The sequence below is a fragment of the Aphis gossypii genome, chromosome X (assembly GCF_020184175.1).
Source record: "Aphis gossypii isolate Hap1 chromosome X, ASM2018417v2, whole genome shotgun sequence".
NCBI classification, from domain to species: Eukaryota; Metazoa; Arthropoda; class Insecta; order Hemiptera; family Aphididae; genus Aphis; species Aphis gossypii.
The window spans coordinates 51,923,884-51,939,964 of NC_065533.1; the positions used below are offsets into that span (position 1 = coordinate 51,923,884).

At 29.5% G+C, this 16,081-nt stretch overlaps 3 protein-coding genes across 3 annotated transcripts; 1 reads left to right on the forward strand and 2 right to left on the reverse strand.

Moving 5' to 3' along the window:
- Positions 1 to 115: 115 nt before the first annotated feature.
- On the forward strand, positions 116 to 3,882 carry LOC114127015 (elongin-C-like). Its single transcript, XM_027991092.2, has 3 exons — positions 116 to 2,201; positions 2,316 to 2,500; positions 3,500 to 3,882. The coding sequence occupies exons 1-3, from the start codon at positions 2,178 to 2,180 to the stop codon at positions 3,639 to 3,641; spliced, it is 351 nt and encodes a 116-aa protein (XP_027846893.1). The 5' UTR covers positions 116 to 2,177; the 3' UTR covers positions 3,642 to 3,882.
- A 2,344-nt stretch (positions 3,883 to 6,226) lies between these two features.
- Positions 6,227 to 7,905, reverse strand: LOC114127014 (uncharacterized). The gene is made up of 4 exons (XM_027991091.2): positions 7,356 to 7,905; positions 7,150 to 7,276; positions 6,946 to 7,086; positions 6,227 to 6,874 (listed from the first exon to the last, which is right to left on the reverse strand). The coding sequence occupies exons 1-4, from the start codon at positions 7,430 to 7,432 to the stop codon at positions 6,815 to 6,817; spliced, it is 405 nt and encodes a 134-aa protein (XP_027846892.2). The 5' UTR covers positions 7,433 to 7,905; the 3' UTR covers positions 6,227 to 6,814.
- A 2,014-nt stretch (positions 7,906 to 9,919) lies between these two features.
- LOC114127013 (armadillo repeat-containing protein gudu-like) lies at positions 9,920 to 15,878 on the reverse strand. Its single transcript, XM_027991090.2, has 10 exons — positions 15,619 to 15,878; positions 14,188 to 14,364; positions 13,082 to 13,228; positions 12,790 to 13,002; positions 12,532 to 12,680; positions 12,141 to 12,467; positions 10,891 to 11,362; positions 10,583 to 10,771; positions 10,199 to 10,420; positions 9,920 to 10,129 (listed from the first exon to the last, which is right to left on the reverse strand). The coding sequence occupies exons 1-10, from the start codon at positions 15,787 to 15,789 to the stop codon at positions 10,004 to 10,006; spliced, it is 2,193 nt and encodes a 730-aa protein (XP_027846891.2). The 5' UTR covers positions 15,790 to 15,878; the 3' UTR covers positions 9,920 to 10,003.
- Positions 15,879 to 16,081: the final 203 nt, after the last annotated feature.

Genomic DNA, 16,081 nt, shown 5'->3' on the forward strand with positions numbered 1-16,081 from the left:
TATTGACATTTTAATCATTTAATAGTTTTTAACTTGGGAGAAACACTATTATTTATTATCAATATTCAATATATAGCAAAATCATTATGTTTATTGTGTAGATTGTAATTTTAGTAGGTCAGATAAATTCAATTACGAAATTAAAAATCTTTAATAGTACTATAGTTGGCAGAATGTTTGCGTGACTAATAATATGATAAAACAATACGGATGAACTCAAATCAACGATGGATAAATATTATATTAAATAATAAAAAAAGTTATCATTATTAAAACTGTTCAAATATGTTTTTTAGACAATTTGAAAAAAAAATCGGAGTATATGATATAATGTAAATAGTGGCATAGTATATTGTAGACTGTATAGTAATATTTTATAATACCAATCTAAATCTAAGATTATAGTCCCATAATAAGGCTTTGATGGAAATTCAACATTAGCTTTCACACTATTAATTTTTTTAATTAGGATTTTTAGTTAAAATGTGTACTTACCAATAGGTACTCAATATATAAGTATCTATAATAAAATTGATAAATAACTTATTTTTTATTTCTCATTTATAATTTGTCAAGATGTTTTTCGACATTTATTTTATAGCTAAATAATGACGTTTTTAATCATATAAAATTAAATACTAATTAAGATTATTCAGGATGCTTGATAATTTACACGCCGTCCAATCGTAGCTTAATATAGCTTTAATGTATATAGAGACTTGTCAGTTGTCACTAATTGGAAGATATCTAAAATTGTTGTACCTACACATATTATAGCTATAGCAAGCAAGCTACTATTTTATACGAGTAATAAGTATTCGTTCCATACGATTTATGGTCCTTTCCAAAATCAAAAAGTGTGTTAAAAGAGACGCATTTTAAATCAGTTGAAGCCGAATCAAACGAAATTGAATGAGGTAGGTATTAAGGCACTATAGGTACAAGAAAAAGATTTCCAACACTTTTTAAATTAATGGAAAATACCCACAAATGGAGCGATGCGTTAAACTCGGAAGACAATAGGAAAAAATGTTAAATTATTAAAAATTGTAAATAAACATTTTTAGAGTGAGTTTCGTTAATTAATAGCCACGCCTCGTAGGTATATTACTTATAACTAACACCACTTCCAATCCAAATTTGGACTACTGCTGTAATTTTTGGTTTGTGTTTTCGAAATTAGATCTCATCAGAAGTACTTACTGCAGGTGATTGAAGAATGTACAAGTTCGGGGTTATATATAATATATTATTATGCCTACAGTGTTTTCCGTCGAATTCAAAATTCATTATTTTATCACAGGTACTGGAATAGCGTTATTACAAATAGACGACGGATATGACACGTATATCGTTTTAGAAGACGAAAAAAAAAGCAAACTCTACAATTTTACATAGTTTTAAATCAGACGGAGCTAAATTCGTAATATTGTTGATGGCAAACGTCGCGGAAAACGCTGTGCGTATAACCCCAGAATAAGTATAGCGAGCGAGTAAAAGCGTGATCACTTTAATGGATTCATGAGTCCGCGTTTCACTCTGTGCAGGGGTTAATGCGCGCCACCGATAAACAGAACGGAAAGACGGGGTTAATAAGGACCTAGGATCGTAACTCGCAAGGGAGAAAATAATATTAATAAATAACCTAACGCTTTGGTAAACACAAATAGTATGAGCACTATAGTGCGTAACTCTACAGCTACACAGCAGCGGGACAATAGAGCGGTGGGTTACGACTCGACTCCCCTCACGCGATCAATACTCCGGCAATCGACCAACAAGCAAACAGCAACAGAGAAATCTGCAACAGCGCGGCGCTGCGTTCAGCAGTATCCACGAACTAAAATAATATTATATCTGCCTATATATAACGTTTACTATTAACTCGCGACAGCGTCCCATCGATTTTATCAACGACTCCTTCGCGCCAGCGCGCTGACGTCGTTCGTCATTATCGCCTCCCCCCTCCCAACCCCGCCGAACTAATACGAAGACCGCGAGCGTTGATACTGCACGCGTTCTGTCCACATTACCGTCACACGAGACTGAAGGCCGAAGCTATTTCATACAAAAATATTAAAATACAATATTAGGTACACAGCACAAATTTTCGTGCACGTCCCGTCGCACCGGGTCTGTCCAGTCTTTCTGCCGAAAAAAAATCAACGCGATATTCGATGGACGGAGCGCACGGATCCTCGGTCAGTGAACGATTTGCAATAAATACATTATAATAATAACGACGATCGACATTATAAACGTCGTCGTCTGACCGCTGTTAATATAATAATATTAAATCGCTGAAAATTGTTTAGGGAGAATATTTACCAGCTCTGGACGGACCAAACTCGGCGTTCATTAGGTTGGTGTCGAGCGACGATCGAGAGTTCATCGTGAAAAGAGAGCATGCCCTCATGTCCAATACAATCAAAACCATGATGCAAGAATGCAATGGTTTCCTCGAAAACCAGACAAATCGAATACATTTTGCACTTATACCGTAAGTGATCTTGTACAGGTTGGTTGTTGATTTGACTTTCAATCAGTGGTAGCTCATGTGCTTTGGAAGTGAGAAGGCGATATAAAATTGCTTGTTTATAGAAAGTATCGAACACAAATAATATTAATAATAGTTAATTAATTAAATCCATTTAATACATAAAAATTATTATATAAATTATTTAGTTATTATGTTATGACCGCACAAAGTAGGTAAATGATAAACACACGCAAGTTCGGAATCCGTGCACACATCGGGCGATTACAATCATCGCCCCGGCGGCAGTATTATTATTGTGTTCCCCCTTCTTAATTTTTGTACTTCGATCATAGTTATGACGAGCGACTTTTAACATCGCCCAACAATCGCATTCGCTGCTCGCGGGTCCCGGAAAATTGTTATTGGTTATCGATAATGTTTTCATATTATTTATTAGTGTAAATATATAAGAAACACAACTTTTTTTTGTTGAGTTTTTGACAATGTTATACAACAATATAAATTTGAAATTTGATATTAAACTTATAAATTAGTAATAAACGATAATTTTAGAAGGGGAGCGATCGCCTAATCGCCCTTACCTACGAGCCGGCGACTGCTTTCAATGTAAACTGTATATGCGTGGTTGACGTGCGTAGTGTATCATCGTTATGAATTTTATTTATCAAAATTATTGAATGAACTATTCTGGCAAGCAAATACACTCCTGGTACAAAATACGTCTCCAGCCACAAACATCAATCAATATTTACATACATTTAGCTATTCCAATTTGACTAAATAAAATAGTATTAGTATATGCCAAATCAATATAATATATTTGATTATTTGATTAACATTATTCAATCGATAAGACATATTTTATTGTTTTTTCATTTTTTTAAAGATTAATTTGGAAAAACTTATAGTGAATATAGTAATATAGAGCAAGATGTAATAATTTGTAGATAATTATGTGTAGAATTATTTTAATATTGTTTTTGTTTTATATTATTATAGTGGAAATATATTGGAAATAATATGCAAGTATTTCATGTATAAAGCTCATTATCAAAAATCTCTTGAACTTGTGCCAGAGTTTCCTATAAATCCGGATGATGCTCTACAACTTATGAAGGCCTCCACATTTTTAGACTGTTGATTTACGCGGTATAAAAAAATTGATTATTGTAATTTTTATAAGATTTTAAAAACAAAAAATAATCTTTTAAACAAAATCTCTTTTATATTCCTTCTTTTTATTTTTTCCTTTCAGTTGATCTTATTGTTGTAATAAAACAACTATAACTTTTATTCAAACTTTCTTTTTTGAAAAAAAAATAAGTCTAATTTAATGTACAAAAAAAAATTAATGAAAATATATACGCTTTTAATAATTTAAAGTACCTATGTTTATTTTTTTTATAGTTCATTCCTATTGAATTTGTTATAGAATACATCCACTTATGGAAATTAGTATTATGTAGCAGATTAATGTCAACTATTACAGTTACGAGATTTATTTATTTTTTTTTTACAAATAATCAAAATTGTTATGTTTAAAAACAACTATAATACTAAATATTTTAAGTAAATACAAATTAATTCTATATTAAAAGCATTAATCAAAATTAACCTAACCTTGCTTTTCAATTATTTAATAAATTATTAAAACTAATGACGAAAATATACAGCTTTGAAATGGAGTAAAATAAAAAATAAAAAAGTATTATTACTTTGTGCAAAATACAAAAATCAATTTTTGACAAAAAAAATGTGTATCCAGAGCAGCAAAATCCTAAATACGCCTCTGATAATATATATCTAATAGTGATCCAATTGACATCTAATGTATAGCAGTGTGGTACCCACTTGATCCCGCTTTAATTTATTTACTACTATACTTATATTAATGTATTAGGTATAAATGAAAAACTTTCCAAAAACACAGTTGATAAATCTGTAAGTGGTGTTAAGCGAATCAATATTAATTAATGTCCATGTGTCCATGTCATTGAGAATAATACTGTTTCAACATTAAATATTAATAGTAGAAAAAGCTTTTCTTATGTTCAGATAACAGATTATTGCAAGCAATAATGATAAGAATGAATATTATTGTATATAACTCATTTTCTATCCAATTATAAAAATTTTAGAATTTGTTGATGATTATTTCAAGACACCTAACAAACAGAATTACTGTGAGTACTGGCTATTTCACCCTCATCAACCAGAAAAAAATATTCTATTTTTTCATCATTAAAAGCATATTTTAGAAAATACGGCAAAAAGGTATATGTGGGTGTCTTATAATTGCAAAAATTCATTGTTGTATATATGTAATACACAAAAAAAAGTTTTTAAGAAAGTGCAGATGAATCAGATAATGTAGTACTGGTAGCCAGTAGGTATTTGTAATTCTAAGATTTGTGTTTAAACAACAAATAATCAATATTATAACACAATTTGTAACTGCATACAATATTTTTACCTGCTACAAAAAATGTCTTTAGTGATAAATAATATTAATTTAGTTGTTGTTATTATTATAAAAAATATATCAGAAGAAACATGCTAATATTAAGCAGACTAGGAGACCTGTAAAATGATGTCACTTATTGTTTTAGTGTTTTAGTTAACTATAATTAATATACTAATCTGTATTTATGTTATAAATTTCTTTTATCATTTTCAGTCACACAAGTGGGTTGCGAACAGAGTTTTTCCAAATTAAAATATATGTTAAAAACTACTTGAGAAACTCAATTACTCAAGATCATTTAGAAAGTTTTATACTCACGAATGTAGAAAAATATATTTTAACTTCTAATAGGTAGTACAAATAGTGTAATTAATAAGGTTGCATAAAATAGTGAGTGTTTCAAAAATATATAATCATATTGTATTCTTATACGATTTAAACCATTATAAAATAAACAAATCTGTACTAAAAGTACCTATATTATTTATTAATTAGTCATGTATTGTATTGATATATCAAAAGAAAATGTTGCTCACATTTTATTTTTGGGGGCTCTAATTCAAATTACTTCCTGGTAAAATAGTAGTCTATCTAGCACTGCTTCAAATATAATCTATTAACACTTCAAGAGGAAAGAAAATTTTTATAAAATAGTGGTTTAATCCTATGTTAGTTGCATAGCTGTCTAAAAGACCGGTAGTACTGTAATTTTAATTTTTAAATTATGATGTACAAACATTTTATAATTTATTACTGAAAAGTTATTTTCCATGATTACGTTTCATTGAGACCGTGTGTTACTACTTTTATATTATAATTTTATGTTTAATTTATCAGAAAAATATTAATTTTTAGCTCATATTTATAAATGTTTAAAAAAAACCTAATTTATGTCAGGTAGCACTGCTGGGAGCCTTCCTATTCTTTACATTAATTTCATTGTAAAATAGTCACCACACTTACTTACTATACCTTGTTTGTATAAATTATAAATTATAATTTGTTTAGAAAATATAAAAAAGCTCATATTTATTAGTTTTGTTATGGTGCCAATGCAATTTTTATCTATTTCCTATTGACTTTTGAGACATATAACACGTTATATAATATATGATTAAATATATCTAGTATCTTATCGATGGTTCACAGTTCGTATGGGAGATGTTGGGTGTCTTAGTTATTATTTTTTCGGTCATCTACTGGTAAAAATATGTTACTATAAATATTGTATTAGTATATAAATTTATGATAAAAAAAAAAAATTAATAAAAATATATTATGTATATTTCAAACAGATTTTATTTAGACAAATGATGTGGTCATAATGATTGTGTGACTAACCAAGTGAAATTTTTGGTGGGACCGACATAGGGTTAATAATAATTATACTTTATTTAATTTTAATTTTAAAGAAACATAAATCATTTCAAATAATTGACCATTTTTTAATTAAATATGTTAAAAATGTTACACTCCACTTATAATATTCTAAAATACAATATTACATTCAATTTACTCGTAACATGATTTATATTTATTCACATTCATTTAATAGGTAGGTAATTAACACCTCAATGATATAACATAAATATGGGCAGGAGATAAATTACAATAAGAATTTACATTAATTTAAAAAAATAATATTAATAATGATAAATGATGATATTATTTAAAATTTAATTAAAAACCTCCAATAGAGCTTTTTATACTTATTTCACTAAGGAATGGATTAAAAAATAAACAGTTAAAACAATAATACAGTGGCAATTGGGATAAGGTTTTACAATAGTAAAGAATGATCAAATATTAAAATGCTTAATTAACCAAAGTATTAAATAATAAAATACTGTTTATTTAATAAGATTATTTTCTCTGAGAATAGTTGGAAGTGAAGATATGATTGAACAAATCTTAAATAAAAAAATTGAAAAAAGTCAGTTAATATGTATATCGATATAATGCATAATTAATTTATACTTACATAATTTGAGCATAATTGTAAATACTTCTCGGCATGTTTAGCATTGATGGGGAACAGGTGAAACAAATGGGCAAACAAAGTGTTTATGCGATCGAACAACACCAAAAGTAATAATTTTTTATGATTATCGGCATCCTCTCTCTTTAATTTATAATAAAACAAATTAAATACTACATAAGACAATAAAAAAACACCTATCCTTACTTCAATGATACTATAGCACTTTTCAAATAAATCAATTTCGGTTTTGATTTGCTCAAACAGTTCATCATCGGTCGCCAGGCCAATCAACAATTGAAGGTCCAAGTTCTCACGATTATTATTCAACTGTCTTAAATTTAAAGAAATTCGATTATTAAAGCTTAAATAAAAGGGCACATAAGTAAATCAATTCATAACTAATAACTTACTTGTATTGATCCAGTGACAAAATTTCTCTATTAATGAAAAACTCAGCCTCGGAGTCTCTGCCGCTCAAGTTGCTCATGGTGATAGTGATGGTAAGTGAATGTTTGTAAAACGTCTAGACCGATATGATATTATGATTCGTAAGGCTCGATCGATTAACACCAAATCGCGTTCCGCGGGTGTTTCGAAGACAAATCAATTATTTCAAGGTGCAGACAACCACTAGAGTGCCACATACGGTTCTACACTTCACACGGCGAGTAGACGTCTCAACGAATACGAAATAATAATAATAATAAATTGATAGGCATTAGTGGCTAGTGCCGTCCTGGTGGAAGCCGGTACAAGAAAACGTGGTGTTACCTGTTGACGAGGACAAAACGGAATACAAACAGTAAACTGAAAACGGCGGCGCAATGAAAATTTTAACAGCCACCCTTATGGAACAGAGCTGATATTTAAGTCGCCGACGCCGTCCGTCACCGTGACACTGTGGTAGCGTGGTCTACAGGACAGGTGGTTCGTGACTCGACCGACCGGCAGCTGCAGGCTAACAGGGTGGTCTCGTTTGTTGTTTTTATCAGTAACTCTTGTTGTTGCTCACTCACCGGCCGGCTGTTATCAGCTGGTTGGCGACAGGTGACTTGTTGAATTAAATTTTAAGCGTTTACGCGAAAATCGCCTATTCTAACTGCCCACCTACGTTAGAAAATGTTTACGAGCATCGGCAGGAAATGTATGGTGAATGTTGACAAAAGCAACTGCTCAACGGCGGTGGTTTTTAGATGTATGTCGTATCCTGTAAGGCACAGTATAGGTACGTAATAAAATGTAATAATTTTGATTTGATTTTAATTAACTTACCTACGCCCAGTCGGGCAATTTGAAATAGAGTGTAAAGATAATATACAACTTTACGCACTTATATAGTAATAGACAGAAGTTAAATTATATTAAAATGGACACATATTGTAGAGATTTTAAATATTCCTATATACCTATACATAATATGTGGCCCAAGAATAATAATATAAAATTATCGAACATAGTATTATGTAGGTACGTACAAACCACGGACGAGCGTCCCTGTAGTCATACAGTATTGTATGTACCGGCAATCTGGTCAGTGGTTACAAGTAGCCGACGTTATTAGAAAGAAATAGATAATACTGTTATTATTATTATTAATAATATCTGTGCGTTATAAGTTTTATGAGCACAGTTTTATAAAACAATTATAATATCTTTAATATATCTGTGGTTATGAGGGACCCAAACACTGTATGCACTATGCTATCTTTTTCTACAAAAAACGTTCTTATCATTATTTTGTTATTGAACTTGTTTTTCTCTAGTTAACGACGGGAGTAGAAACGTAACTTGTATGCCATTTTTTTCCAACAACGTTGGCTCTCATACATCGAGATATATAAACTATACTGTACTGAAACTAAACACTATAATATACTGTTACTATACTAACTGTATACTGTATAGTTTATATTATATATCGATGCCCTCAACATCCCTCTCTGTTATCAGTCCGTTTCTTCGGGTCCGCGATAAACGTACCTACAAACATTAACGCGGGCGTGCTCTCTCACACACACACACACACACACACACACAGTACATTACCACGATTTAAGATAGTACTATCTTAAACCGTGTACATTACACATACATAAATATTAAATGCAGAGTAAATCTGAGAGTATCGTCATAAATTTAAAAATAATATGAATCATGAAACAGTCAAGTAGTCAACAATCAACATGAAATTTTTTATCGCCATCAAAAACAGTTGTGAGCGGGAAAATAAATTGCTTGCAATTATAAACAAAAAATACAGTTGTTATTTGATACAAAGATCATGCTAAAAAATGTTAGATACCATAAACTTTAATCTGTTAACAAAGTGGTTTATCTCATCTATTTCAGTAAATAATCACAGCATTCCGTAGTTTAACGGACTTCAATGCCCTATTTTGTAGGCACATCATAATACACATATAATTATGATTATAGAATCATTTTTAAGAAACACTACAATGTGTATATTTTTGTTTTATTTATAATCCAGCTACTACTACCATTTAGCACTTGGCAGCACTTAAGTAAAATCAATTTTTTTCTTCTTTAAAACACAACAATGTGTGTTGATTTAAGAATTTCAATTTGAGAAAGTAAAACCTACACACGGGCGAACTCGGGCTATTCAGCTATAAATAATATACAGGCAACGCCAAGCTTAATGGCTATAATATAACCTGACTAACTCACTGACTGATAAACGAACAATGATAGATCGAGGCTTGCAATTTACACAGTACATTTGTACTACACATTTAGTGTATAATAAGAAAGCATTTTACAAAATTCACAATTTAAAGTTGTGCTTGTTCAATTTTTTGAGATTCAAAATGATCAATGAAAATATTAAAGTGTTGAACACCGTTAAATTGAATATTGAATAATAAATTAATCTAAGTTCGAATCATATTATATCATATTTTTAACGGGCAACGAAGTGCACAGAGTCAGCAAGTATTGTATATAATAAAAATTATTTATATGATTTATATGTCAATATATTGTATAATGCACTGATAGTCTTAAGTATAATAAGAGAATTATAAATATAAAATGTTCAATGATTCGCTGTACATTCTTGATACTGTCCTATAGCTGCACTTGCCTTCCTTACGTTGCTCAAACAGTTAACAGCAGCCATGGCTGTCTTGGGATGATTTGAATGTATACATTTTTTCAAAAACTAAAATATTTCATTGAAATTTCTAAATATATAGATACTAAATTTTTCATAAATAAAATGTTAACATACCGGAACAAATCCTAGAGCCTCAATTCTTACACAATTGAATGGGTCTTCCGATAGACCACTAAGCGCAAGAGGAACGTTGTCTCTGATTACTGCGTGTTCCGATTGCGTGTATTTGATTAATTGATCAAGAACTTGTTGACAGCTGAATCTACGGGCAGTCACACCAATAGTGCAACATTTACCCAAAGCTTTACAAAGATTGGCTCTCAAGTTTGTATGCTCCTATAACAGATAATTTTAAAAATAATACCAATAGATTTTTCTAAAATGTTCTATGTATATAGTTATTTATTATAATTTATCGTATTATTATGTGCAGAATGTAGGGAGGTATATATTATTATTAGTTATTCAAGTATACTGTATATGACAATTTAAACTTACCGTAAATACAAGATTTGCCAAATTTTCAACGATTCCTGCGTCAACCATTATTTTTAAATTCTCTTCAAACGTAGCAATCACGTCAATCAGATGACAAACTGCCGCTAAGAAATCTAAATTCTTGTGTGTCAATAAATCTACCAGATCACAAACTGCCTCGTACATTCCTTTAAGAGGGTTCAGGGTAAACTAAACAAGCGTGCATAATGCAAAAAAAAAATATTAAAACTAATATTTCTATCGTATAATTTAACCCGCTAAACACAAACAATATTGTCAATAGTAGATATTATAATAGGTTTGTTTACTTTTGTGTTTTCAACTATCATGGCCAGACATTCGGCAGCAGCAATAATTGTTTGGGGTTCGTAGAAATCTTCGTACTTGTCGAACTCGTCCACATCCAGAGATGGCAATAGCACGAAAATCAACCGAAACCCCTTGGCTTCATCAATCATTTCCATACTCTGTGGGTCACTGGATGCCCGGCCCAGAGCGGTACAAACGTGCGCCAATACCAAGCTGTGCAGACTAGTATTAAGAAGGTCTAGATACTTGGGCACGGCTATTAGTCTAAGCTTGCCCCGCAACGATTCAGATTTCCATAGTTCGGACAGCGTGGCGACTGCGTAGCCGATCACTCTGTCGTCGAATTTGTATGTCAACAGTTCCATTAGGAAATCGACAATGGGGTCTCTCTCAATAACTTGTCTGCATTTCGCGTTCAAAGAACTTTTCCAAAGCAGGGTGATAACCAACACCATAACGTGTTCGTCATTTCTACAGCACACAAGATTATAATTTATTAATATAGTTTCTATTTCTATAGTAAAACGGTCAATATTATACTAGCACTAGGTAAAGTGTTTGCAACGACATTTTTAAAAAAACAATATGTGTTGGAGGTTGGAAAGGGATTTGGCATATTGACTGGGTTGTTGATGACACTATTTATAATAATTGAAATAATTGCATAAGCATTGAATAATATTTTATAAAAGTTATAAGTTCTTACTTACTGTATAGTTAGAATTCTAATCACTGTCGCTTAAAACAGAATATAATGAATAAGCATATTTTAAATATTTTAAATATCACCAATAACTAAAATTAATTTGCTTGGCTAACATAGTGTTGGTTTTTAATTTTAGAGGCGTTATTTCTATACAGAAAAAGGTATCGCAATTTAGTTTATTATTTTTCCAGCCACTGAGTGTAACCAAGTATTTTTTATACTTATAGTTTCTTACATACTGTCTATAATTTAATAATGAATGGAATCAATGAAAGATCTGAATTATTTTTTTTATTTTATGTAAAAGAAAATAATAAAAATGAAAATATTATACAGGTAGAGAACTACACGAATATGATACCAAAAAGTCACTGATATCTGCTTTATTGAACTCTACATAGCCACCTTGGAAAAAATTATTATAAATATTTATTTTGCTTATGGTGCACTAAAATTTGGTTGGACAAAGATTTCTTTTTGATTTCATTATTTTCATACATATACTTATTTTATTATAATACACATGTAAAGGTTTGTTTTTACTGAAATTTTTTTATAGCTTTGAAAAGAGCTTCCATCCCTTTGTATTTCAGAAGTATGTCGTATATTACAGGATCGCCGTCGAACATACACAATATTGTTTCGGCCGCTTTTTCCGCAAGCTGGGTAGAATCACTGACCAAAAACTCAATAACTTGCTGCAAAATGTTCAGTTCCTTTAGTGCTACTCTAATGTGTATATCTGTCTTTTGATTAACGACTTCTGACCGCGTACGACAACATTCCGCTACTAAACTCATTATGGAAATTTGAGTTTCGCTATGTACTGAGTTCAACAGTTGAGATAACAGTTGCACGAATCCAGTTTCCCTAAAAAACGTATATTTAGTTTAATGTACCATATAAATAAACTGTAATTGATCATTTGCTTTACCACAACTCTTTTTGGCTTTTTAAAGACCGGCACAGCTGTCTTAAAGTACCGGCACAACAGTTCATTAAACCCACTGTGGCCCGATTTGTCTCATTCATATTTTTCAAGGACATAGATAATACGTGTTTCGATACGTTCATCATTTGCACCTTAAAAAAAGTTCGGTGCTTTTATTATGATATTTGACTAACAACCAACAGTTGAATGGTTAAGTTTAATATGCAGTCGACAAGAGTTGAAAATACTTAATGTGTGTACCATAATCTTAATCCCGCCACTTAGACGGATAAGCTTTCTTCCTCTCCTCAGTTTGGCGATGTTCTGTAACGTTTCCGAAGCCAAGTATTTAACGTTGTAGTTGTTTTTAAATAATAAAATATTAATCAATGGTTTCACTGCATCTAATTTACATAACGCACATTGGATTCCATAATGTTGGGACATTTCATGTACAATGATTAAGGCGTTTTCCTGAATTATAATTGTTGCATTTACGATCAAAAGATTAAGTAGTGAACCTATAATAAAGGTATGATTTTTTTTTATATACCATGCAATCTTCGTTGTTACATTCCAGTATATTAATTAACACTTTGAAACCGTTTAAAGCAATAAACATGTTTTGATATGGTCCCTCTAATATTTTTTCCATTTTAAGTTTGACCAATGCAGCTAGAGTTTTTGTAGGGTCGGTATTCTAAAATTTCAAATTAAAAAATATTAGTAAGTACTACGATATTACAGTTAAAAACACAAATCTGTCAAAACAAGTTTTAATTTCCAATCAAGCTGAAAAATATAGTTTAACTGAAGTACAACTAAAAATAAAACTTAAACATGCACTACCGTAGGAATCATTACCATAAACCATCCAGCTATGAAATTAGGTAATTAAGATAATTTCGAATGGCCGCCTTTTAACATAATTTAGTTAGGTAACAATATAATTGTACATATCTAACAATAATAATAATTAGAGCCCAGAAATTGATACATTTGCATCTTTTTCATAATAAATAATAATAATGAAAATCACAATCGAATGCATCTTGCGAATTTTTGTTTTCATTCAAATAATAATAAAAAAATTCTCTTAATGTTTATAGATAATGATAATTACGTACATAACTTGTGTTCAATTTATGTAAGTGAAATTTTTGCAGAGTTATGGCTTAAAATAAAAATGTATGTAAAATGAATAAAATATTATAATATAATATTGCATATTATGCAATAAAACGTAATAGATTTATATCCTATACATTGTAAACAATGTAAACTAATAGAACATACACACATATTATATAATATAATATAATGTGATATTAGTTTATGATACAAAACTTAACTATCTGCAGTACCTATAGAACCAAGAAAACAGCATAATACTATTATTACTAACATTAATAATTTATTAATATTATTATTATTATTACCTACTCGTTTTTGAAATTTTGAACGTAACTGATATAGGCATCTATTTAAAAATAGTGTTTAACTCGTAATGATATTTTAAAAATATTAATTGATAACTGTTACAACTAACAATATGATTCCATAACCTTGATATAATTAAATATGTAATATATTATTACATCATATTAACTACTATTCAGTTATTTAGATTATGTACCCCTATAATTATAATTTATTCACCTTTATTTCTTCTAACAAACTTTTTAAATTTTCAAAATCAGATTTTTCTAGTCCTGTATTCAATGTTGGATTATACCATCGTTGTTCTTCGATTTCTTTTTTAGTTAAACTATCAGTAGAACTATTGTCCAAATCATCTTGTGGTGTCACATCAACTACAAGTGGTTCAACAACATTCTTGAAATCGAAAAAATATTACTTCATTAAACAATACAAGATTAGACACTTAATCATTTAATAATTAATATATTATTATTTGTTACAATATTGTGGTAATAATTCAAAAACCATATCATACAAAAGCTATAATACACCGATAGTTATGTATATTGTACACATGTGACATGTATATATAAGACTTGGTCCATAAAAAAAAAAAATGTAATAGAAAGCTTGATATATATTAAAGGAAAATCTTAAGTAATATATAGAGATAAGTTTACAATTACGACCTAAGGATAAACGAAAAAAGACCCAACGAAGAACTATATATCTAACCTATATGAATAACTTAATATACTTACATACATACATAAATACCATAAGGTATGTGTATGAATATTGTTATGAAGGTTATACATTATATACCTAACCTTCTATTATAATATATATGAAATTAAAATGTAAACATTTAGAGTGGCTGGGACATGTGTGAAGAACTGATGAAGATGTATTTAGAAATGTTTAGTGTATAACAGGAAAAGTAAGTAAAAAACTTCCCTTTGAAGACCACGAACAAAACAGAAAGACACAGTAGAAATATATATGAGGCTGGTAGATGAGGGTGCAACATTCGATTGGATCCTGGACTGAGAGAAATGAAAAGGTTTACTAGTAGCAGCGTAAGTTCTAAATGGACCGTTGAGTAGATAAAAAAAAAAAGAAGATTGCGGTAATAATTAATATAATTTCTATTAGATTACATAACGAAAATAATTTTTTAAATAGTTACTTAGTCTTTAGAAATATAGACTGTTGACTGTAATAATATTTTTTTAAATGTGGTAGTAAAATTATGATGATTCATCTAAAACAATATTTTATCTAAAGTTTACTTAAACTGGAGTTAGATCAAACTACTTTTCTGAAGTACAGGATTTCAAAAGAAAAATACAAAAACAATTATGGAATATAATATACTAATTATAATTTTTTCCGTTTATTTCAAAGTCCAATGTTTAGCTAAAATTAATATTTAATAATACTAAACTTATAATTAAAGTATAGGGAGGTACTTAATTAATAATTTAAAATATTTTGATAGGTATCATACACTTATAACAATATAAGTATATAGGTATAGTTATTTCAAAAACCATAATGGTTACTGCTTAGAAAACTTTCAACGAATCATTTCCCCAGAAATAAATCATACATATGTTTTACCACTTAGCCACCTGAATAATAGTAATTAATAACATCACTAATTACCATAAAATGCACTTTGTCATCTTCATCGAGTGTAAATACTGATTCATTTTCAATGTCCTTTGTATCACCTTGTTCTGGCCGTTTAGTTCCAATTTCTAAATTTTCGGGAACAGAGACTCCCAATAAAACAAAAACATCTTTTGAAGCTAATTCAACTTGCTCATCTGCCATAATAATAAACTTTTCTCAATAATATTTCACAAAATCTAAATAATAATAATAATAATGATAATAAAAGAAATATATAGTATTTATAAAATAATATGAAATAAACAAAAAACGCGTAACCTACCTAACTAAAATAATAAATAATTGTACCAATTTTTCGGAAATTTAATATGCCATATATAATAAATAATAATATATTTATTATTTATACACACAAAATGTTCAAAATATATGTGACAAAAATTATGGAGATCAATGATCATGAAGGAACCAATTATTCTCGAAATTTTTTTTT

Bases quoted from the DNA above. Each gene is read 5' to 3' on its own strand.
- LOC114127015 (XM_027991092.2), top strand. From the start codon at position 2,178: ATGGACGGAGCGCACGGATCCTCG. The intron at 2,202-2,315 runs GTCAGTGAACGA...AAAATTGTTTAG, and splicing joins ACGGAGCGCACGGATCCTCG to GGAGAATATTTACCAGCTCT. The intron at 2,501-3,499 runs GTAAGTGATCTT...ATATTATTATAG, and splicing joins ATACATTTTGCACTTATACC to TGGAAATATATTGGAAATAA.
- LOC114127014 (XM_027991091.2), bottom strand. From the start codon at position 7,432: ATGAGCAACTTGAGCGGCAGAGACTCCGAGGCTGAGTTTTTCATTAAT. The intron at 7,277-7,355 runs GTAAGTTATTAG...TTTAAATTTAAG, and splicing joins TTGTCACTGGATCAATACAA to ACAGTTGAATAATAATCGTG. The intron at 6,875-6,945 runs GTAAGTATAAAT...TTTTTATTTAAG, and splicing joins TACAATTATGCTCAAATTAT to ATTTGTTCAATCATATCTTC.
- LOC114127013 (XM_027991090.2), bottom strand. From the start codon at position 15,789: ATGGCAGATGAGCAAGTTGAATTAGCTTCAAAAGATGTTTTTGTTTTA. The intron at 13,003-13,081 runs GTATATAAAAAA...ATTATAATTCAG, and splicing joins GTAACAACGAAGATTGCATG to GAAAACGCCTTAATCATTGT. The intron at 10,772-10,890 runs GTAAACAAACCT...ACGCTTGTTTAG, and splicing joins TGATAGTTGAAAACACAAAA to TTTACCCTGAACCCTCTTAA.